The sequence below is a fragment of the Lutjanus erythropterus genome, chromosome 24, assembly GCF_056507025.1.
Source record: "Lutjanus erythropterus isolate fLutEry1 chromosome 24, fLutEry1.hap2, whole genome shotgun sequence".
NCBI lineage: Eukaryota > Metazoa > Chordata > Actinopteri > Lutjaniformes > Lutjanidae > Lutjanus > Lutjanus erythropterus.
In genome coordinates, this window is record NC_139340.1 from 1,113,161 (window position 1) to 1,139,431 (window position 26,271).

At 38.9% G+C, this 26,271-nt stretch overlaps 1 protein-coding gene across 1 annotated transcript in view; it reads left to right on the forward strand.

The window, feature by feature from the left end:
• Window positions 1–3,691: 3,691 nt before the first annotated feature.
• The window catches only part of slx9 (SLX9 ribosome biogenesis factor), a 39,004-nt gene continuing 16,424 nt past the window's right edge, over window positions 3,692–26,271 (forward strand). The window contains exons 1-2 of the mRNA XM_084713558.1: window positions 3,692–4,008; window positions 4,234–4,354. Coding sequence (XP_084569684.1) covers window positions 3,802–4,008; window positions 4,234–4,354 — 328 coding nt within the window. The 5' untranslated portion in view covers window positions 3,692–3,801. The remainder of the gene's footprint in view (window positions 4,009–4,233; window positions 4,355–26,271) is intronic.

Here is a 26,271-nt window from a genome sequence, read left to right on the forward strand (position 1 = left end):
TGTGATTAGGTTACAGAGATATTCCATACATACAGTAGTTCTGACTTTTTACTGTTATTCCAAGAGTCAAAAACTAATACACTTCTTAAGACAGACCTTTTTTCATGTATTTGATGCCTGAACTTATATCAGATAGCAATATTAGGCTACCTTGGCTGAGTTGTTGAGTGTTTATGGGATCAAATTGATCCTATATACATGCTAATCTGACACGCTGGATGGTTTATTACACAGAACCATCTGGAAAGTTGTCCTTAAACTGTTTGGAGGCAGGCAGTTTGGGAAAAAAAACATGTGCCAAGATGCCTGACTTTGCTCTTCTGTCAATGAAGAAATACTCTCCTGTTCTGATGTAACTGACGGTATCATACTAACATGAAAACTAAGGGGGTGGTGAGGGGACACCTTTTTCTGAGCTTCATCTGAGGGGATGCCTGTGGTCTTTAAAACCCCCCTGATATGTGCAATAATGTCTACAGAATACATATGCGCATGTCTGCATCTGTCCATGTACAATTATAGTACTGGATCTGTTTGGAGGGAGGTGGACATGTACATGTTATTCTGTTGGTGTTATTCTGCAGCTTGTTGTTGCATGGTAGCCTTTTGGACAACTCCACAAACTGGGGGTACACAGATGTCCGCACACAGCCTACATGTACTCCCCCTATGACTAAATTTATAAGTATAATTTCAGCTTAAAGCTATAATATGTAACATTTCCACATTAAAATATCTAAAAACACGCAACATATGTTGCATATTTTGTTGAGTTGTGTACTTACATTATTTCAAATTCCACAGCTCAACTGTGAGGGTGTATGAGGAGTGATTGATCACCTTTCTTTGTTAATTGAACAGTGTTTCTGAGTGAGGAACTAAAGCTTACTAGTACCTGGTTTTCCTGCACTCTGGCAGCCTAAAGCACCTCCTGGTGGGCAGAAGGTGATACACCACACATACCAGTAAATGCTGTGACCTCATTCTTCTCAGATCTGCTTCATACTCTGAGAACCTGAGGGATAAAACAGAAATGTGTTTCATTTTTCCACAGCCTTATCACTTAAAGGTTTCCTGTAGAGTGCTATATGTGGCGAGGGGGGATTGGTAGGTTTGGTGTGTAAAACTGTGTCGTTAAGGGGAGAGTAAAGAGTAAACCAGACAACACCATCACTCCAGGAACTACTTTAAGATACATTGAATATTGTTTATAAAAGGTAGAAGAATGTGATGTGCTATCACAATTAAAAGCAGAAATTTTATTTATAATAAGCAAAAATAATCAAAGCAAAAAGCAGGGGCTGGAGCTGTTGATAACCAAAACTTAAGGTGGATCAAATTACTTTATTATAATTTATACTAAAAAGGCCTTGACCTCAGTCCAACATAACCAAACTAACTACAGAAACTAATAAACTGAGGGAGGTCAGCTTGTACCTGGCCAGCCAACACATTACACTTGTCAGTCAGAACTAAAATTGCAATGCAGGTAAAATTGTGCATAGAGAGGTGCTTTTGGCACATACCCGGGGCAGACAAACAACAGCAGGGACAAGGCATGAGGCAGGAAAAGGGAGAACAAAGGCCTACAGGTGCCATTTATTGCCTGACCTTGATTAGGAGGTTGGCCAAGGGAGGAGTCAGGCCCAGGCTGCGCTGTGCCACTGGAGTATTAGCACCACATATGGTTCTGTGGGTCCCTGTTTTCATGTGCACAATACACAGTCCTGCTAATAAATTCACATTATTCCACTGATCTACAAGTGGTGATGTTCAGATATGCTGCAATATATGAAGATGACTGCTTTCAAGTAAACATGGATAGAAACAATGCAGGATATAAAATACTTCAAGAAAATCAGCTCTATGAACAACCTAAACCTGTAAACACAACCTTTAAACAAATGTCTATGTTGTTTAAATTCAGGACATAACAGCCTTACATTTTCAGAAATGCTTATCTTACTGTCAGTCACTATTTTCCTGCTTCCTGAAGGCAACAAATGTAACTTAATATCACTGATTTGATCACGTTATAAAAGCAATAATAAACAGTGTTGGGAGTAACGCGTTACAAAAGTAACGCAGTTAGAATAATGTATTACTATTTGATGTAACGCAGTAATGTAACGCATTACTAATAAAATTTCTGTAATATTATACCAGTTAAAAGCATTTTAACCCGATTAGGTTTTGTTTTTTAAGAATTCACCAACACCGCGAGACATCAAGAGAACAGAAAAAAATCCGCGAGAGTCATTTCCTATTGGTGGAGCTCACAAAGATGACTACAGACACGGATTCTGCATTTGCGAGATGGACATACTCACTTTATTTTTAGTTCTTCAGAGAAAAGGACAAGAGCAAAATAGTGAAGTGCAATCTGTGTGCGACACCGAGGGAAGTCTACTTAAAAAAAAATAGCACTAGTAAACTGGACCGGTGCCACGCTAACATTAAGCTAAACGAGAGAGATACACCTGCGGATAAGAGAAAGACAACCGAGGACGAGCATACAGGAAAGACAAAGCAACAAAAGTTAAGTTCAATTAATTAATGTCACATAGGTGAATGAAGGGTTCATTCCAAATTTCTGTCATTTTCCTTTTTTTGGTCACTCAGTGGAATATCAGTCAAACTGGTGTTGCTTTATTCACAGTAGTGGAAAGTAACTAATAACATTTACTCAAGAAGATGTACTTGTACTTTACTTCTACTTAAATATTTCCATTTCTACTTGACTATATTTTGGAGGCAAATATTGCACTTTTTACCCCACTACATATACTTTTAAAGCTTCAGTTATTAGTTACTTTGCAGATTTATATTATTAATACAAAATTTAGATCAACGAATAACTTAAGATATATTATTATAGAATAAGCTTCCCAGCAGTATATATTAAGTATTTTAAACTGAGCCCCACCTCTACTAGCTATAACATTAAAATGATGAACACATAAATTGATCAATAATCCATAATTCATTGATATAATACACATTGTTCTGAAATCTCCTTTTATTGAAGTTTAATTAATTTATTTTGAATGCATGCGTTCGTGACTGTACTTGTATTTTCACATTGTAGTATTGCTACTTTTGCTGAAGTAAAGGATATAAATATTTCTTCCACCACTGTTAATTCATTTTAAGAATGTCTTTCATTTGATTTTGATGGTAATTAACAGCATGCGGAACTTTCGTTCGCGTCGTTTTCCACCGGAGCACAAACCCGGGACGCCAATCATGCTTGTCATGTCAACAATGTTAAACTAACCGGAAAAGAAACTTATACTTCCGGTACGTACTTTCAGACTAAAACTGTTATTCAGATATAAACATGTTCTGTGTTGGAGTTTTGATTAATACAAAACTAAACCATAAAAATAAAAGAAGAAACTGAGCGGAACAGTGAAAGCAATGTTCCCCATATGTCGTATTTTTAAGGAATAGCTGGCTCTACTGGTAGCAAGCCATGTAGCCTCCATAAGATACCATATACGTGAGGCCGAAGCTGAATGAATAAAAAGAAAGGAGCTAAACAATGTAAAGAGACGACTTATATCGTGTAATGTGTATATTAAATCCACGACGGCTGCTATATTATAGAAAAAAAAAAGAAAAATGATAAAAGCAAGAAATGTGTATATAACTTTGAAGGCGAAACAGACTCACTTCCTTGTACGAGTATCGCTGACTTGATAACGTCACACGCCGTCGACATCGGACAGACGCAACACGCCTGCTCGTGTCAAACACCTCACACCGAGCTGAATAGAAAGTTCGCCAGGCTAAATTAAAATGGTCGGAAAGATAAAACACGTTCGTCAGAAGATTCACCAAGAGGCGGTGAAGCTGGACAGGCCGAGCAGTCTCACACAGACCCCCGGCTCCGCGGTACCGTCAGCGCAGAGTTTAGAGAAGCCACCTCCTGCTCTGGGACTACACACTACAATTTCTCCACTGCTGGAAAATAACAAGACTGACGCCTCGAAACATGTTAAACAGGTCTGATATAACAGCCATTCTAAAAAAAATAACACTGACAAATGATATTGAATGTACATTGATGATAGCTGCACCAAGAAGTGCCAAATTTCGTTTGCAAGTTACCCCAGTAATATAGGAGCTTAATTTTGGAATCTTGCTCCCTATTAGGTTAGAATTGTAAAAACTAAACCTCAAAATTTAAGCATGAATGTGGTGGATAATTGCTTTGGTTAAACCCGACAGGTTCTGGCGGAGAGCTCATTCCCCAGTGGCATCTTTGCAGGCACTAAAATTACTCCAGAGGCCCTGGTACAAACACTTAAGTTTGAGGAACCTCCAGATGTGCCCACACCTGGTCAGAAAGGTAAGACCTGTTGAAAGTTATTTAGTCCAGTGTTCCCCAACCCTGGCCCACTGATTTCCCCATATTTCCCTGCTCCAGCACACCTGATTCACATGGTCAGCTCATCATCAAGCCTCTGCAGAAGCCTGACAACAACCTGACCATCTTAATCAGGTGTGTTGGACCAGGGAAACATCTAAAACATGCAGGACAGTGGGCCCTGAGGACCAGGGTTGGGGAACACTGTTTAGTCTGTCTGCTAGTTTTTCTCTCATCTCATAACGACTGAAACTGACTGACAGTTTTGCAATTGCGGTGACTGTGTGAGGGGGACAGATATATACTTTGTCACACGTTGTGGAAATTGGAGTCAAAGTAATTGGAAGTACACTGATTAATATGACAATTATATTTCAATACATGTGTATATTGTATTAATATGAGACAAGATAAAGACTAAACGACTATCTCAGCAATTTTGCATTTCAAAATTGGGGTCTCACGAGGCGGATGGATTTGTGAGATTACTCAAGAATCCATCTCGCCAGTCTTCAAGTTATCTGTTTGTGCCTATACTACAAGCTGTGCAGCCAATCAGCATCCTAGGAGGGACGGGATCTACGGTAGAGCTTTGATCGGGCCTGAAAAGATGAGCCTGTCAAGGCTGGTGCCAACAAATTTCTGTCTCAAACCAACCTGAACCTGACCCTCATTTCTATATTTCAGCCTGAACCTGCTTACAGCTCGACATTTTTCTTAAGAAGCTTCCCTCTATGCACCAAACATTAGGAATTGGCAGCAGGAGGGACAATACATGGGAGGCATTGTAATAGGCAACAACTAAATTTGGGAGAAAAATGAAAATAGATAAATAAAGTACAGCCCAAACCCTACATGAGCCTGTGAAATATGTGAGAAATAAGGCCCGACCCAACCCAAACCCATCAGGTCCCGTCGGGTTCGGGCACAGATTTCAAGCTCTGAGTTACAGACATGGTTTTAAGTGTCACGACACTGCGACGCGTCTATGGAAGTGACTCCTCTCAAACAAATGATGGCGGCTCCTGAAGAGTAAAGAACGGCACAGAAGGTTTTTAGGCATTTCTCCCAACTTGGTTGAATTAGCCTGTGTAAGATGCAGTTAAACAATGGTTGATACAATCACCCACCAAATGTTTTTCTTTCTTTTAAAGTGCCTGCCCCTTTCCAACCAGCTTCTAAGGATGACTTCCCAGATGGTTCTGTGTAACAAACCACCTGGCGTGTCAGGTTAGGACTAACAAAAGACAGATTAAAAATGACAGTGAACAATCAAAGCAGCAGAGTTCAAGATATACAGACTTAAAATCTCTAGTGTGTAAAGTCAAGCTTCAGAAATACCAAATCTTAGATTTACCATAACATAACCAATAGACTAACTGGCGGACCACGATCTGAGTCCAGACCCACACGCTGTCCTATATGGACCCAGACCTATAACCAATATATTATTATTACTCAGCACCTCAGCAGCTAAGCAAAGCTCTGTAAAGCCAAGGAGCTGCAGATTCAGCCCAGAGGTGTATCTGTGACACTGAGGTCTAATCGTCACCAAGCTGTTGTTGGTGGGCAGCTGTGGCTCCTGAACTGAAGGGGTCCTTTCTTAGCACACGAGGTCGCCTAACAGTATGAAAACAGGTCTTGTAAGACTTAGCTTGACGTCTTCTACTTTTTACTGTTCAGGGTTAGTTCACTCAAATACAAAAATCCCACTTGTATGCACTAGGACTGCAACTACATATTATATTTTCATCATCAGTTAATCTGACAGGTTTTTCCCGATTAATCAATTAGTCCTTTAAGCAATAAAATGTCAAGAAATTGGGAAAAACAACACAAACATTTTACATGTAAAGTTTTGATCCAACAAAATAAAATTTAATCTAGGTTTAGAGTAACAACTAAATTGAGGTGTGAAAAGAGGTTTGAAGGTCATCTGAATTAATTTGAATCTTTTTCAAAAGTTTGGTGCAACATAATTCAAAATTAAACCATGTTTAAAAATGAATTCTTGTTGATGCAGCCCAGCCAAAGACTCATTTACTGTCAGATGACAAGGAAAAGCAGCAAATCCTCACATTTAATAAACTGCATCCAACAAATGTTTGACAAAAAATTACTTAAAGTAGTAATTGATCACCAAAATAATGGTGAATTTATTTTCTTTCAATCAGTTAATCAGCTAATTGACTGAAAATGCATGTCTATAAAATGTGAATAAATTTGGTTTTATTGTTCCAGGTTTTAAGACATCTGTCTTTGAGGTTTCTACCTCCACGCCTGCGGTTTGTTGTGCTCACAGCATGAAGGAATTACTTTAAAAAATTTCCACAAGAACAGAAACTGTTGCCTCTTGTACCAAAGAAAGTGTTCTTATAAAACCTGTCTTCTACTACTAAACTACATGAAAACAAGGGATATTTTCAGACTTTCAGAGCGTTTCTCACTACATGTCTGGCAATCTGAACAGATCAAGTGAAGAAATGCAACAGAAATGTAAGTCTCAGGTCAAGTTCCAGAAGTGAGGTTTGACTCCAGTCTCCTACAATGATCCAGAATCCCTCTCATTGTGACATCAGGCTCTGCAACTGTGACCCTAACTGGACAGTGCTAATTTATAAAAAAGAAACTTTAACCTTGTTTTGTTTTGTCACTAACTATTTTGATAATTAATTAATCAGTTTGAAGAAAAAAGTCTACTATTTTCTGGTTTCTTTCCTCATTTACTACAGTAAACTTTGGGTTGTGGACAAAAAAGACATGTGAGGAGTCATACTGGATGTTTAAAACAACATTTTTCACCATTTTCTGACATTTTATAGACCAGACAACTATTTAATTAATTGAAAAATATAAATATAAAAAAATATTAATTAGTTGCAGTTAATGTTTTTATTCACTTGTCTAGTCTGGCAAGTGGGTCAGAAATCTTTTTGCCCTAAAAGTAATAATTTAAATAATTTTTACTTACCCAAGAAGAAATTGTTTTAGGAAAGTGGGAAAGCTTCATATTTGAGAGACTGAAAACAGCATTTTCTGTGATTTTGCACGAAAAATTACTGTTACAATTAATCAATTATGAAAATCGTTTAATTATTTTTTTTTCCACCGTATGGTTCAGCAAGTGGTAGCTGCTGGATTTCTTGCCCAACATGGCATTTAACTCGACCTGAGTAAGAGGGAAATCCCTATCATTGAACTCTGGGTTAAAATTAGAATTAGTTTCATTTCAGATAGTAATGTTTATTTTTAAGCTGCAAAATATCCTGTCACCATTTATATATCTTTGTCTCAAGTGTTATAACCACATTTAAATGATCAGACTTTACTTACCTTTTATTTACTCAGTATCGTTATTGGCTTTGGCCCCAAAAATCTAGTAAAAGCATAAAATATTTATTTAGATGAGATGTAGGCACTTGTCAAATGTCATGGCCAGTCTGGTCTTGGAGAGTTGACCCATGGAAGTTTTACATACTAATTGTATTAGAACTATTTTGGTAATCGATTAAATCATTTTAAGTCATTTTTTGTCAGAGAATATTCTCTGATTTCAGCTGTTCAAATGTAAATATTTTCTGCTTTCTTTACTCCTCTCTGACAGTAAACTGAATATCTTTGGGTTGTGAGCAAAACAAGATGTTTGAGGACATCATCTTGGGATTTGGGAGACGCTGATCAACATTTTTCACCATATTCTGTATCAAACAACTAATCAATTAATCAAGAAAACTGATTTTATGCTGATTATTTGCAACCCTAAACTGTATACTGTTTGTTTACACTGATTATCAGTATATATTATTATAAGTTATTCTGCAAGAAATAATTGGATTTAATTATTCTGTACCCAAACAAAATAATGTGAACACACCACATACTGAAAATGTGCTTGTAATTATTAGCCCATGAGTGGAGCTGAGACACAGTTCAGCATTGTCTTATTTTGTAGCATTTCATTCTCTGTCCACTAGATGGCGTATAAGACTTATCATTATCCTCCTCATGGTCCAGCAGCACCACAGCAGAGTACAGTAAAGGGTTTTTGGGGGATTTCTGTGACACTAATTAAAGGCTGCAGGAACATCTCTTTTGTGCTTTGGTTTAAAAGGCCGCTGCAGAAATGTGAGCAGAGCTGTTGAAGAACAACAAAATGAAAAGATAATGAGGAGGGCGGAGGGCAGTGGTAGCATCTTTGTGACCGGGGATGTGTCTGAAGAAGGGAGTGATGGATGTGAGCCTAGTTGCTAAGCACGCTGTGCTGCATGAAGCCTCACCAGACAACGGCCTGCAGCTATTTATAGACCAGGCGCGGTATAAATTTAGCTCATGCATGAAATCAAGGTTTAGCTGCATCAGTGTTTCTTTGCTTCAGCTGGAAGACACTGAGGCTGGTGTTGTTTCAGTTTAAGGACAATCTTCTTAATCTTATGAGCTCCTGATGACTAAAACAGGAAATGATTAGCTGCAAATGCAAAAATCAGTTTTTGTAAATGCTGGTTTACTTGCTAATCTTCTTAAAGCTCTGTACCAATTAGAGCCTGACTGATACAGGATTTTTGGGGCCAATGCAGATAATGATATTAGGGAGTAAAAAAATCCATATTGCAGTGATTACTCGATATCAAACACTTGTGATAAAGATGGTGGCCCAAAATTATATCAGGGCACTGAAATGGTCAACTTAAAAAAAAAAGGAAAAAAAAAAGAAAAGAAAATAATTCAGGTTTCAGTAATAAGGATTGCCTTAAATGAGTAAAATGCCATGTCGGGCAAGCAACTTACTTGCTTGACAGGGCAATTTGTAAAAAAGAATTAAATTACTGAACTATTTGGATAATCGGGTAATCATTGAATTTTTCATGCAAAATGTCAAATGCTGTTCAAATATGGAAATTTCAAGATTTTCTTTATTTATCATCGTATTAAATTGAAAATCTTTGATTGACATATGACAAAATGAGCCATTTAAAGATATCAACTTGTACTTTGAAAAAGAAAAAAAAAATTCTAGACGTTGCAGTCCTAGATTGAACATGACAATTAACTTCAATCTTTGTTGTTATGTGATAACCATTAACACATAAAACAAGTTGTACAGGGGCAAGGAAAGATTGACTTGGGGCAAGTAGATGCCTGACCAACTTGCCTGACTGGGCAAGTGAAAAAAGAATATTTATATTGACCCCTGATTGGCTGATATTACAGAGATTACTCAAATATGGTTATAAAACACTCATGACAAAGATATGTAAATGATAAATATAAAATAAATATAAATAATAAATAAATAAATATATAAATGGACTTAATTACCTAAGATGACATCAGGGCACTGAAATAGTAAACTTCCAATAATTATAATTAACTTTAAATTAAAAAGACAATATCTCTATATATTAAATTTGACTAAAAAAATATCTAATATAGGACTTATGCAAAATACAGCCTACGAAATCAAAACAGAATTTAAAAAATTCTGTAAATAATAAATAAATTAATAAAATCAGCACATATTGGTAAATTTACACTCACCAGCCACTTCATACCTTACTAGTACTGGGTTAGACCCCCCTTTGCCTTCTGAGCTGTCTTAATTCTTTGTCGCATAGGTTTAACAAGGTGCTGGAAACATTCCTCAGAGATTTCGGTCCATATTGACATGACAGCATCACACAGTTGCTGCAGATTTGTCGGCTGCACATCCATGATGTGAATCTCCTGTTCCACCACATCCCAAAGGTGCTCTGCTGGATTGAGATCAGGTGACTGTGGAGGTCAGTGGAGTACAGTGAACTCATTGTCATGTTCAAGAAACCAGTTGGAGATGATTTGAGCTTTGTGACATGGTGTGTTATGCTGCTGGAAGTAGTCACCAGAAGATGGGTACACTGTGGTCATAAAGGGATGGACTTGGTCAGCAACAATACTCAGGTAGGCTAAGAAAATAAACCCCACACCACTACACCAGCTCTAGCAGCCTGAAGTGTTGATACAAGGCAGGATGGATCCCTGCTTTCATGTTGTTTACACCAAATTCTGACTCGACCATCTGAATGTCACAGCAGAAATCAAGACTCATCAGCCCAGGCAACATTTTTCCAGTCTTCTATTATCCAGTTTTGGTGAGCCTGTGTGAATTGTAGCCTCTGTTTCCTGTTCTTAGCTGACAGGAGTGGTACCTGGTGTGGTCTTCTGCTGCTGTAGCCCATCTGCTGTGTGTTCAGAGATGGTCTTCTACATACCTTGGTTGTAGCGAGTGGTTATTTGAGTTACTGTTGCCTTTCTATTGTCTCGAACCAGTCTGGCCATTCTCCTCTGACCACTGGCATCAACAAGGCAGAGAACTGCTGCTCACTGGATATTTTCTCTTTTTTTTTCAGCAGGATGGACAGGCTGTGGCTAGGGTGGGTGTTGTTTTTTTTGCATCCTTTGGTCATGTTAATATGGTTAACATGTTCACATAAAAAGTTCCACATTTGGGAAACTTTGATGTAAAGACAGAGTCCTCTTCCCCTCGTCCTGCTGGAGTCGATGTGTCCTGTGAAACACAGTCCTCCCGTGAAGTGCTGTGAACTTTTGTCGAAATTGAGGATTTTTTTTTTAATTTTGCCATTTCTAAAGCAATGCTTCAATATGCACATAAAAATATTTTGATGGAAAAAGGGATAGACAGCCAGTGTAGTACCAATCAAAACTAAGCCTGTGTTCCCAAACTGTATGGTATCCATTTTCTCAGATCGTATCAATAATAAAAGGCCAGTAGCCTGTATCCTGTCCTGAGCCTTCAATGTTAAGCCCTGACTGTGGAAGTTGATCAGACAGCCCCCACGGCCTTTTGACAAAGCGCTCTGTCTGCAGTCTAATTAGAGGTATCGTATCACTACCAGACCCTGGAGGAAAGACCCCAGCTCCTCTTTATTCTGAGGTCACCTCCCCACAGACCGCCCGCCTGCCCACTTCCCTCCTCTCGTCTTCCCCGTCCTCTGCCCTCCACATCTTTCTTCTCCTCTCATCAGGACCACTTTTTCCTCTCCTCTCTTGCATGTTCATGAATCCACAGAAAAATTGGCATAATTTCACTAATTTATATAATTTTTAGTGTCAACATTCCCATGTTCTCAGCCTTTCTGCGCGTTTAGTTTTTCTTTACCCATCTCTGTTGTTTTTCTCTTGGTTGGTCCGAGGCTGACAGGCCAATTTGCCCATGTAGAGCTGTCATGTTTACTTGCATCATTACAACGCAACTGTGTGCGTCAGAGCATGAGAGCATGCAATGGAAGTAATGGTTATCTGCATGTGAAACTCAGTGATGCTGTAAAGATGAAAATGGTTTCTGGGTGAGAAACCAAGATAGTTTTCAAGGGCTCCTCTGGTCAGGTTGGTGGAACTGTTTAGAACTGAACTGGTCAAAATAACCGCTCTCAAACAAAAACAAACAACCCAGAGTGCTCATTAAATAGTTGTAGCAGGCTTTGGAATTGAAAGTCAAAACATGAGTCAGTGTTTCCTCTACATTCATTTAGGAGTTTTTTATTATTGTTGACGCAAATACACCACCGCCGCATCTCCACCTTCAAAACAGACTCCTGTCAGGTACTTGCGAGCACTAAGGTAAACTGCAGATAACTATCTTGCTCAGTATGGAAATATACTTGCGCGTGCTCATTTGCATGATGCTAGCGTTGTTTGGGGGGCGTGGTCGTCAAGCACGTCAAGCACCTAGGCGACAGGGCAGAGTCAGGAGCGAATTCCTGAATTACAAATAAACAATAAAGCAGCGAATTACCGGCCGGAGAAGAGGTAGATGTAAGTTATTAGCTTCAGATAACTCGACATAGATTTTACAAGTTAAACAGACGTTCACAATATGTTGATGACCAGCTAACATTACGTAACTTATTGGTAGTTTAAGTTAATTTGGCCCGGTGCCAACTCAGTGTCGCTAATGTGGGTAAACTAATTGATAGTATTAGGCTAACGTTAATATCTACACGCCCTTATGTAACAACTGACTGCATTTTTCAGATGAGTTTATTGAAATATTTCTCTAAGAAGAGAAACGGAACTCCTGCCCCCGCTGCTGAAAAAAATCCTAGAGGAAACACTGTGAGTTATTTGAGTGTGATACTACAGAGAACCTTTCTGTTTGCATTTTTCACTCAAAACGTGTTGTACCAACAAGGATTCATTCTAATCCCATGGTTTAACTTTCAATTATGTTGCACCAAACTTTAAAACTGGCTTCAAATTAAGAGGCTTAAACCCATGTTTTAACTTCAGCATAGTTTTCGTTTTAACCTAGATTCAAATCAATTCTGGTGTGGTAAACTTAAAACTCCACTAGACTGACTAAGATTTTAGTTAGCAACAACAACAAACAATGTAACATTTTAACTTTTTAGCTAGCTAGCAAACAATAGCCGTTTCTCAATACAGTACACCAAGTACACCAAGTTCAGACTTACGGACTTGGCAATTTGGACTTAGCAAGTTTGACTTGGGAGTACAGTGTCTGGAGGACAGGAGGACACAAGATGGTCATTCTGCTATTGGGACAGTAGCGTACTTGATGATGTCACCATCTCAGCTTGTCTTGGCTTACCCACTTCCAGTAATTTTCACTATTAATGTGTATTTGAAATAAAACGAAATTTGATATAAAACACAACCCTCTATCTTTTGGTTTAAATGTGAGGAAAACAAATTATATCTCGTTTTACTACTACAGAGATATCAGCGCCAGCAGCCAATTTCAAAAGGTCATGCTGGGATAAGGCTGTTTTTAGCGGGGTAACATGAATGCTAACAGCCTGGTCATCTTGCCAGCTGGGGAGGTATGCTGGCCGTCCTGTTAGCAGGACGACACATCTCTGAAAACTTTGGAGCAAATTTTAAACTACACGCTCTCGTGATGAATCGACCACAGATTCTAAGTTTTAATGTCTACATTCTCACATAAAATAATCTTAAAATTGCATTCTGTGGTACTAAAACAGTAGTATTTCGACACTTGTAACTTAAAGTTGTGGGTCTTCTCCTCTGCCATTGTTGATATGAAATGTATTCTGGGATACGTGGCTTCCCCAAGTCCACACAAGTCACCACCCGATGCATCCTTGATAAAAGGGGTGGGGCAAGAACACATCCGGGTATTTGACTGTACTTGGCGAGATCTGGACTTTTGAATTGAAACAGTACTTGGACTGAGACTGATGACATTTCTCAAGTACACAAGAACACAAGTACAGAGAAGAACGCATATTGAGAAACAGCTATTGTAACATTTCCATAAATATTTAGTTAGCTCGGAAACAGTGTAGCATTTTGTTAACAATTTAGCTAGCAGGGCAGCACGGTGGTGCAGTGGTTAGCACTGTCAGTAATTCCCCAGTCATCTTGGGGGGCTGGGGAGTTTGTGGCAGGACCTTTCTGTGTGGGGTTTGAATGTTCTCGTGTCCCTGTGGGTTCTCTCCGGGTACTCCGGCTTCCTGCCACAGTCCAAAGACATGCAGCATAACTCTAAATTGCACGTAGGTGTGAATGTGAGCGGGAGTGGTTGTTTGTCTGTTGTTTGTTGTTTGGCCTCTCACCCAATGTCAGCTGGGATAGGCCCCAGCCCGCACTCGACCCGTCAGGATAAGCAGTTACGGACAATGGATGGATGGATGGACCTTAGCTAGCTAGCAAAAAATGTAAGGTTTTGTTAACTTTTTAGCTAGCTAGCTAGGAAGCAATGTAACATTTTCTTTTATACTTCCCCAAATCCTTCTCTGTATTGATTAAACTGTTTAATTTCTGTTCATCACTGAACTTGGACTCTATGTGTCATGTGTCTTGGAGATTAGTTTTGACTTGTGCAACAGAGTACTGCTTAATTCTAAACATAACAATATAGCATTTTAGCAAATGATGTAACATCTGCTAACTTTTTAGTTTTAACTTTTTAACAAGAAACCAATGTAATGTTTTAAGTTTTTGCAACATTATGTTAACATTTTAGCATGCTAGCAAACAACGTAACCTATTTTTTAAAGGAATATAGAACAAATACAATTTAGCCATTTTCTAGGCACTGACAGGACTTGGATTATTCTTTTTTTCACTGTAATTTGAGTAACAAGCTTCTCTATATTGATTCAAACTGTGATTTACATGAATGACCTTGGATTTAGTATTTTAAATTTGGATTTATTCATTTTAAACCTAGTTATTTTAAACTCTGATTAGAATTAATCTTAGATTTTAAGTAATCTTTTCTGGTGCAACCCAGTCTGACAGTTCTGTTTCTGTTGTTAGTGCAAATGTCCCATAACCCTCTTCGTCCTACCTCTAATTCTCTTGTATCTTATTATTTATCTTAAAGGGGTAAATGTGGAAGTGAGTTTTATTCTTTGCACCTGTTCAGCAAACTTCCCACCAAACATAAAACCCTTTCAGATGTGCACTTCATTTTGTAAATGTGTTGCCAATTCTACATTTTACCGTGTCTGAAGGGCGTTGAATAGCAGGTTATTAAGCAGCCAACAACATTCTGTATTGTATTTAATAATGTAATATGTACTTTAGTATTTTATGGATGTCATTGGAACTCTAACAACACATTGGTTTGATCAATGTGTGCTTTAAAAGCTGGTCAGCGGGAGGTTATACTGATACAGTGTACATGTATTGATCTCTATCATGGGCTGAACTATATATGCATGAACTGTTAACGGTCATATCTGCTGGGCCGTTTGCGCTTGCTAACGTGTTCATTTGACCGTGAAGATATATAGGCAGACACAGGGCTTGTTATTAGCTAGCAGTGGAATGACTTCACACCTCCCTGAAACAGAAAAGTCATGACATTCACGCTTCACTGGGAATCAACTCAGCAGTCATATTTCATTGTCAAAGAAATGGGTCCTTACTGTGAGCGCCAAAGTGAAGGATTATTCTCGGGTAATTGCATCTGGTGGAACCTAAGCAGAATGTGTATTTGTATTTAGTTTATATCAGCGACACATTCAGAAACAAATTCTTGATCTCATAATGTTAAACTAAATTTTGATTAAGTGTCACAATAGATAGAGATCTGGGCCTCGTTTCCCAGAGCCTTGGTAGCGCTACATGCATCGTAAGTTGTATTTTAAGGTCTCCCTTAAAATTTATATTTTTATATTTTACTTTACGGTATTTCTTCACACCTGCCTAAAACTTGCGCACAGTACTGTATATACATACATGTGTACACTAGAGATGCACCAATTTAAATTTTCTTGGCCAATGCCTATTTCCAATGTTTTTTTTTTGTTTATGGGTTGGAGCTGCCAGTTCTGATTTTGGCCAAGTCTTTCTAAGACCTATAAGTGACAGCATTCACAAACATTTTTGCAACTGTTCTTGTAAGATTAGTTCAAATGATCATAATAAAACAATGACAATTAAATAACTTTTACATTTTATGCAAAAGTGCTCCAGGTTACAGCCAGGCCTTGTTACATTATTTTATTCAAATTATGTACTAGAGGGAGCACGATTCCACAAGCTCTCGCAGGACATGATAGAGACTGACGTGATGTTTGTTGTAATAAAACTTTGCAGGGAGAAAAACCGAAGCAGAAGTTAAATGAGTCTGAATGAGAAAATGTTTGAGGAGACACATCAACACAGGTTGTTTATTCTTCAGCCAGAACAGGAGGTCAGATTTTAACTGTCGGTCTGTGAGCAGTAGTATCCTTCTGGCTAACATTAAGCTTTACAATTGTTCGGTGTCTCTGTCAGCTGCTCAGCTGCTCTGTCTCCTCGTAGACTGTCTTCTCTTTATCCTGTTCTTGGAAGTGCTAATGCCTCCAAGCATGTGTTTGTATTTGTTGCTGTAGTCAGTGCTGTTGTGGCTGTGATATTGCTGGCTGTGATGCTGCATACACAAATCACCATCGTGTGGAGCATGTGTGTAAATTTCACCAGGACATAAATGTGACACTGACCATCCAGTCACTGGTCAGGGCTGGTCATGCTAAAAGACGGCGTCCCTAGTAAACACTCAGGAAATAACTCTGTAGTGCATTTTTTGAATGGCTCTTATCTGCTTATGTCACCTGTGGTGGAGCATCCAGAAAATCTGAATGCATTTTCAAAACATACCAGCTGCATTGTTGATTGTCTCAGGCTCTCCTGCTCTTCAATCCAAACCTCACTGCTTCGTTTTCCAGTGTTTCTGTCATAGATGATGTGTATTTCAGCAGTAAAGCCAAAAAAATTAGGAACTAAAGGAGAAAAGTATCAGCTTACAAAGGAGCACCTGCTGCTGCATCTACATGTCAGCTGTCGCTAACCAATGTTAATTCTATGTGAAACTTGATGACAGGATACAATGAACCTTTGCTGTTGTCAGGTTTGTGTGCTCTTTACAAGCTGGTAGAGAAACTGTTTTGTAAAGACACTGTTGCATAACCAAGCCCCTTAACTTCTGTATGTGCCCCTAAAAATAAATATAAGCATAAAGTCCTGCTTTATTTTTCTTAGTTTCCAGTCATGTCTCCAGCCCTCATTTGTTGACCCTCACCTGTTCTATATCACTCAGTCCTGCTCAAGCCTTTTCATTTTCAAAGACTCAATACAACAAAACACCTTCTGTGCATCCTTCACCCCCTACATGCAGCTGTCAGTCCAGCCCAGAAGGTGCAGGAAGGTGAGGAGTCTGAGCAGGATGTACAGTCAGGGTGCATGCAGGCAGGGTAGTTGGGGGGGGGGGGGGGGTAGCCTCCAGCCAGCCATAATCACAGCTATCCATTTCATCTAACAGCGGGAAGACGATGCTCCCACTGGGATCTGAGTGGTGGTAAAGCACCCTCCCCACTTCCCCCCCTCCACAAACACAATAGACACCCCCCACCCACTCATGAGAGATTAGATTTCTCCACCTCTACCCACATTTGTAGTCAGCAGCAGATGCCTATCTTTGCCTGTTCTCCTACTGCAAACAGCAGCAGAAACACTTCTGTTGTTTAGCGCTGTGGTGGCAGATAAAGGCCTGCCAGGATCTCTGGAGTGTGTAGACTCTGGGAGATAATGTGCCTGTCTGAACAGCCTCCACTGACACACCAGCAGATTGAATATGTACACAACATGTTTCATACACTAAATACAGCTCTCACAAGTAGGATTTTGGTTAAATGTTTGCCCAAATATTATTTAAACCTTGGAAGTTGAAGCTCATTAAAGGAAAGTTCAGTTCTCATCTATTTTAAAACTTAATTGAAGATATTTTTGGACATAAAGGGAAAAAAATCAGAAGAAAAGATGGTTTGCTTGAGCAAGGTTCTGAAAAACAAATGTTGCATGATATTATGTAAGAGGAGGAACTGGTTGTGCCTCCCTATGACCTTTTTGCAGAAATAGTTGTTATTAGGGCTGGGTATTGTTAAGAACCTCACGATTCGATTCGATTTCGATTCGATTCGATTTCGATTCGATTCAATATTGATTTAAATTCTTCAATATCGATTCAGTAAGAAGTAGAAATACACAAATAATTAAGAGTACCTGTTGGCAATTTTTAAATATTTATTTTCATGCCCATAACACATGTGGTACGTTACTTCACATCTTTGGGCAATAAAACATCTGAAAATAAAACATTAGCAGCACCATAATAGCTCACTTGTGCATATAAATCTCTGTCTTCACCTCTGTGTACAGCTTCGGGATGGCGACCTCTGTCATGTGTTTTCGTGTTGGTATAGCGTATAGTAGTTTGCAGACATATTGTTGTTGTTTGGTCGCGTGCAGCCTCCGTCCTTAAAACGCGAATCACACGAAGATGTTGCGCACAACGCCCCCAATGGCCAGGAGGTGAATCGATTCAGAGGGTTTGCTTAATCGATATTGAATTAGGGGGCGGATAATTTTGATGCATCGATTTTTCGATATTTTTACCCACCCCTAGTTGTTATTAGTGAGTTTCAGTGAGTTGGTATTTTTTAGATAGTTGTACAGTGCATTTCACTTCCGGTGACCATGCTGTGGGTGCACAAACTCTGCCTGTCAGAACAAGTCCACGGTTTTCCTGACAGGAGAAGAGCAGACACTAGTCTCGCTCCTGGGTGTGTTTCTTGCAGGTGTTCATCTCTCCTTCTCCCCCCTTTCTCTTTCTTCCTCACCCTCTCTGTCTAGCTGCTGCGGCTAGAAAGACACCTGCCCAGTTCTCCACTGATTCTCCTCACACCACAACTTAGTATCTCTTCTGTGACCGTTATTTCTCCTTACCCTGTTCTGCTCCTGGTCTCTTAGAATCATGAGCTTGCACTATACTAATATGCATATGCATATACTATAATCGCAGGACACAATTTCACGTTATCTCACGTGGAAGCAGATGTAAACGAACTAGAGACAGATGCAGTGCAACAGTTTGCTGCAGTAAAGCTGCGCCTCACCTGGAGACTAGACGAGATCAGGCGGCCACAGCACGAGGTGGAGACAGAAAGCTGCAGTCAAGTCGGACAGTTTCCAGCAAACTTCAGAGAACATAAAGGAAGAGACACGAACATCCTGTTAGATCACCTGTAGGTTACCTGAAGTTTGCAGACCACGTTCATAGCTGAAGAAGTAAAGTGCGTCCTTGATTGTTGATTGAAGTTGAAATAGAGATCCCCCTTCTGTTACATGGAACATCTGTTCTTTTATCTGCCTTGTTAAGCACTTTGAAACTGTTCTTTTGATCAGTCACATATAAAAAACTTTATTATTATATTATGAGCCACAAGATATCTGCTTGTTGACAGATTAAAACTTAATTGCACAACATCAGACTAATATATCCAGTGTCATATATTACAATGACACAGAAAATGAGTATTATTTACAACATGTGGTGTTTATTGTCAAAATTAAGAGCCAAGTGGAGCCTGTCAGCTCATTGATCAGGCGTTTGCAGTCGGTGGAGAGCAATTGCGGTGCCTGGCTTTGAAAACTGTGACCATCTCGATCTTGTGAGGTTATCATTGCCCACATGTGCATGACGTCAGAGCCAGTTGGAATCAAGTCGGAGACAAATCTAACCGGCATGCATTGTGTGGCGATCACCGCTGATTGATTCTGCGCAGGCCTGCCTCATCTTGAACACACCTATTGATGGGTACAGAATCAGATATGTGATGCTGGTCAATCGGTGCATCCCTAGTTGGGAGAAGGTGTAAAGTCAAAATCTAGCCTGACTAATACAGATATACAGCCTCTAGTCACAGACACCTTCTATTCTGTGCTACAAACACTCAAAGAGACAAGTTATTCAGCAGAACTGTGTGGAAAATAAAAGCAATACAGGTGGGAAATTAATCTTATTCAGTCAGACGTAACATCAGGCATAATAATTAAATGCTATTTGCAGAATTTACAAGAATGCCCAAATAATTAAGAATTTGTCACAGTAAGAGACAAGACAAAGTTTCTCCCAACTCAGCAATATTCAAAATTGCAATTATTTTGCAGTTACCAGTTCAATGGTGAAATGCTGTGCTCACCAACATCTGCCATTCTATTTTATCTGAACAACCATTTATGTCATGTTATTTCTTTTCAGGTCAATTGCATATTATTTGTTATTAGTCTACATTGGACTGATTGGCAGTCAGCATTTATGCAAGGATTTATTTATTTATTTAATAATTGAGCCAGAGTCTCATGACCTCATCAACAAAATCTGAGACGACAAAATCAAGCAGGCAAAAACGTTCTGTTCCCATGTTGCAGACATGATGTTCCTGTTGGAATCAAGGCTTTAGGAGGTGAACATGGTAAGCATTGTTCACATTATAACTGCTAAACATCAGCATGCTCACTTCCATCAATATATAAGTATCACATTATAAAAGACTGATGGAAACAACAACCTTCGAAAAAAAAAAAAAAAAAACTTAGCAAAGAATAATTTTTATGCAGGCCTGAGGTCTGCCTCTTTCAAGTTACAATAATGCTTAGTGGGATATGAAAACAGTTTTTCAGAATAATACTGATGTTTCAAATATGTAAATCACATGACTGAACAGCTGTTTCTGCTCCAGCAGTCTCCTCATGGCTCTTAAGGCTCTTATACATCCATGATGCATCCACATAGATCTCATTGAACCTTCCTCACATTCATACATGAACCTAACAGAAATATCAGATTTCAATCCTATTTTCTGCATTGTTTCTCACCTTTTGAGATTTGACTGGCACTTTTTGAATTATATCGTTTTGTGGTGGCCTCTTCCTCTCCTCTCCTCCTTCCTACTCCTTATGAACCAACTCCAGTGAATCGCATAATGCATGGAAACAAGCTTTCTTTTGCAATTTCTTTTGCTGATTCACTCAAAATTCAGTTAAAATTGCAAAAGAAACATGGCTATTGTGAACATAGGCATGTTAACAGCCTTATGCTGGCATTTAACACAAAGCACCCTGAGTACAGTATTACAAAGCTGTAGCATGGCTAGGCCTGTATACCGGTTCATACCAAAAACTGGTCTTTATTTTCATTATGATATAAATTTTTCATATACCGCCATACCGGTGAATAGCCCAAACAACGTCCGGAACGTGTGCAGTGGGAAAGTGTTTCAGCGGGGACCCATTTCACTGCTGCACACCAACACCACAGGCGTGCTTGCTGCTGGCTGAAGACTCTTGGTTATGTTACTGGCGGTTACTTTTATCCTCTGGATTTGGTTTGCTTAAGCTAACCAATAGCAAGTGACTTCATGCCTGATGTCATTTTCATTCGACACAGATGCTGTGGTTGTGCTTGTTAGGAGACTTGATTTGACTAGGAGTCAATTTATGAGTAGTTTCTAAGTCGACACATTTGTGGCCGTTTCTCTGTCTCTGTCATTTAGTTAGGAAGCTGGTCATATAGAAAGAAAATTATGTACATTTTAAAGTTAAAAGCATCACTGGTGCACTTTGAGAGGGAAATTAAGAAGCTAGATCTATGAAGAACTTTATTCTTGTGTAAACAGTTTTGTGCTCTAGTAAACAGTATAATCTCATTATGAAAGTGTGGCGGGACAAATCAGGCGGGCCGCCACAGTCTTGAAACCCTGTGTGTGGGAAACACTGCTGTGTGACTGTCACTAGCTGATGAGTAATGTTGTCTTAACAGATAGGAATGATGCCTCCAATTACGAAAACAAGATCAAGGTCGGAAAAAAAAAATCCTGTATGTTGATAAGGCTGTCTGGGTTTCTGCAGCTTTGAAGAAGGACTGAGGTCGAGCTCATCCTGTGATCGAACATCCCGTCTAGACGTGCTGTTAGTCATGGCCACAGACACTGAATGGTGCCTCTCAGAAACTGAATTCTTAAACTAATAGTCCTGTTAGAACACTTGGTCACTAGTACATGTGTTATTTAATGGGTGACAACTATAAAGTTAAAACACATCAGTGGTTATCCTGAACACATACACTGTAGTTTAGTTGGACCTAATCCCACATGTGCCATCCTGCTGCCCCAAATACTCACTAGAGCACCAAATGTGGATTAACCTGCAACTCAAAATAGCCCCGAACCAATGCCTTTAAATAACTAGAATGAACAGCTGTTTTAGGAAATTTCTGAGCCGTTTCCATAATAGAACTCTATATTTGTGAGCTGTTATGAAAGACTTGCATTTTCAGAAGGAGCCAATGGATTAACCCATTTTACGTTTGGATTATTCCATGGCATATGTTGAGTATAACTGAAACACCAGTCTATTCCATTATATATGATATAAGGAGTAAGGAGGCCATTCACTAACTGACAAATGAGTGTCCACATTACGGAAGTGGGACACAACCAAAAGAAGCAGTTAGGAGCCAAAATAACTAATCTCCAATGTAATTCAGCAAAATCTAAATATTGGAATTTTATGCCTTAAACTACACAATACACAGCGAACTGTGTATTATATTGCACTGTGATAGAATAATAATGTTACATTCAAAATGTGACCGTGCAGTTATGGATACCAGGGTACATGGGTACATCCAGTATGTAAATGGTATTCAAGCAAGGCTACAGATTGCAGTCAGAAATTAAACTTGAAGTTGGGATGAATTGCTATAATATCAACATTTCTAAACTATTGATCCAAGAACACAACAAACCGTGAATTTAAAATGTATATGAAGTGTGCTGATTTCATTATAAAAGTACATCACAGCAATAATCCAATTTGCTAAGTGTAACATTGCGTGAATGTGAAGTTTCTCACCACCTTATCATGATTAGAGATCTTGCGATTTGAAACACTTTTAATTTGAAAGAAATTTGAGTTTGTATTAATAGCATAATGCAGCAACTTTAAGGCAGATGAGAAGAGGCTTTGTACTTAAATATTGTAGTGATAGGCCACATTTCCCATCATGCTTTGTACTGCACTGAGAAGGTTGTTAAGTTAGCTGTTTTATGCCACAAAATGGAAATGTGGCTAGTGGAGGGAAGCTGTGTAACATTATAGTGGCAACAGTTGTTTTTGTACATTAAAAGAATACTATGCTATTATTGTGGTGGCCTACATTTCCCATCAAGCCTAGTGGTGGACTAAGTAGTTTGTAAAGTTCTATGTTGCAAAATGAAAATATGCCTATTAATTTGGTTGATTTTAGAAAACAGTTATTATTGTTGTACATTAATAAAATGTTAATAATACTGTAGTGATGCCCCATGTTTCCCATCATGCCTAATGCTGGACTGATTGGATTGTTAAGTTAGCTGTTTTTTGTTGCAAAATGAAAAAAAATTAACAACAGTTAATCATAGTTGTATTAAATAATTAATATTTAATATACATTTTGGCATGACAGCCCACATTTCACATAATCAAATTTTCTGTTTTATGTTGCAAAATGAAAACGTGCCTAGTGGTGGGCAGGTACATAACATTTTAAACGTGACAATCAATCATTGTTGTCATCATGCCTAGTGCTGGACTGAGTAGTTAGCTTTTTATGTCACAAAAATTAAATGTTGCAGTAGCAGGCAGCTGCATAGCATTTTAAATGCAACAGATAATTGCCATTGTAAATTAATAAAATATTTCTCATGCCAACTAGCAAGAGTTGATGGTTGATCCTTTAGTTATCACAATTGGTGACCCAATGAGATCATGTATGTTTAGTTTGGTAAATGCTGCTATGGACTGAAATAACGTCTGTAGAATACAGATGCAAACACACAGTATTTCAGCTATACAGCTTCAGTCCTCATGCCTGAGGTTGAGCTAAATGGGATCAATAGGCCAGCAGCACACTGTCGCCCTGCTGCTGTTGCTGCTGCTGCTGCTGGGACAGGACAGGACAGGACAGAACAGGACAGGACAGGACTCATCGCAGCCTGCTCTGCTCATTGAAATGACATGTGGCCTATCTGTTACCTCTGACCTCTGAACTCCGCAGAGCCGCAGCTGACACAAATCAATGGATAGATACAAGGCCAGACACGACATTGCATCATTGAGTGTACATGAAATTCAGTGATGAGGAAAAATAAACTTCAGTGCACCCAATACAGACTTTCAAATGTGTTCAGCAGTCCTGGGCACATTTTGACGGTTTGAGAATTTTTCATGTATGGATAACATTCAGACCAAGCTGATGTGGCATTATGTTGGGATATTTTGAGCAGGGAAGGTAAATGTCACACTAAATGTCAGATATTTCTGGAGTAGATAGAAAAATACTGGATTTAATGGGTATAGTTTATGAAGGCTAATAGCTTAAGTTGTTAAGGGATATTTTTTACCTTTCTTTATGCATAGAACATGAATACTGTGCTATAGAATACCCTTGGACAATCTATAATAAATATATAATCACATAAACCACATGACATGGCTCTGATTTGCCAATAATTCATATTTAACAAAAGGCTAATGTTGACCCCGTACATAAACAGGCAACCCAGTGTATCATCCTAATTCTAGTGTCCGCTCACACCCTCAGGCCATTCCAAGAAATGGTGCTCAAAGTCTTTAAAGCCTTGTTAATTACAGTCACTGCCTTCAGGCCTCTATAATTCAGCATTGCAATAGTGCACTTCATTCGGGGAAGAGCTCATCGATTGCCCCCCTGTGTGTTCACACACACAGAGCTGATGGCTGGAGTTTATCATACAGTCAAGTGTTCTGTTGTATGTTATAAACCCTCAGACAAACCAGATAAGATCATTTAAAGTACCATAAATTCTCAAATAGTGGCTGTGGCATGTTATTTGCCTGTGTATTAGGGAATCAAGAGTCTTAAAGCGAATTTCACTCAATATCTACTCCCCCCTGTGCTGATGTGAGGATGGGTGAAGATCTCCAGTTCACAAAACACTCCTGGAGCTTCAGCAGAAAACAGTGTTGCAGCCAAATCCAGTACAATTGAAATGAATTGTGACCAGTTTTAAAATGTAAAAAAAGAACACAAAAAAAACACAAAATGTCTTCTTGGTTGAAAGTTTGCAAAGTCAACTGTGTGCATAACAAGTCACTATTTCTGAGTAGAACTCTCTGTTGTCTGAGTCGTTTCCAGGTAGCATGTAAACACAGATGTGAAGGTATCATGAGATCTCGTATCTCGTATCGATCTCGATCTTCACCCATCAGCACAGAGGTGAGTAGATATTGAGTGAAATTTCATTTTTGGGTGAACGATCCCTTTAAGTGATTTCTTTGTAGTTTTCACAGTACACAGTTTCACAGTTTGACGAAAACAAAGAAAGCAAGAATTAATACGACTTAACACGTAGAAGACAAAAATTATGTAAAAAATGTAACCAGACAAAAATGATGTATCGACAAAAATTATATAACAAGATAAAAGATGCAACAAGACAAAAACTATGTAACAAAATGTAACGATATGAAAATGACAAAACGTAACAAGACAATAATGAATTGAAAGACAACACAAGAATAAAACCATGTAAAAGATGTAACAGACAAAAAGGGATACCTGACCATGGAGAAAAGATGAGGTTCAGAGCTTTGCACAGAAACAGCTGGTAGGAATGTCCTTCAGAGGGCATCTTTTTGCTTCAAGTTCATTTCAGTGCCTGTTCTTTTTCACTTTTACAGCAGTAAAAAAGTTGAGTGAGTACTTCTGCCTTTACCAGAATTATCTTTTGCACAAATATCTGTACTTCTACTTGAGTACAGACTGTGTGTACGTTTGTCACCTCTGCTTATTTCCGCTCTGAGGAGCAAGGAGGGATCTCTGAGGAGCAGCCTCCACAGAAGTCTTTTACTGTCTGACAGCTCCCTGTTGTTGGATATCAGTTATTGATTGGATGGTGAAGCTGATTGGACCGATAGGAGTTTCATAATGACAGGTGAACTAATGGCCTAAGTTTTATATTTTAATTGTATTCTGATTCACCATCTAGTTAAAATATCTGTTGGTCTGAGCAACAAAAGGATGAATGATGCTTGGATAACAGTTGAAACTGCTGGCTCCTGGTCATTGGAGGTGGAAGTGGAAGAGATACTGTTTGCATTTATGAACAAGGGCACAGCAGCATGCAAATTCATTGACTGTTAAACCTCTTGGAATGCAGAAAGGATCACCAACACAACACTGTAGTTCCACAAACATCCAATTCCTTTGTGTCTTTTAGTTCAGCATTCTACAAAATCATGCACCAGTACCTGTCCCTGGCTGGATACTGACTCAGACTGCTAACACATTCCTTACAGAGGAACCAGAAATACAAATGGCTGACTGTGAGAAAACGAAAAAGCAATGAAAATGTGGGAGTGAATCGAACAGAGCAAAGTAGAGACTTTCTTTAACTGAGCGGCTAACTTTTGGTTGAGCCGCTACAAAAGAATGAATGGGAGAAATGAATTAATCACACGGTTCTTCAGACTTTCCAAATGGTATTGGACGGAATAAATCAAATTCTGAT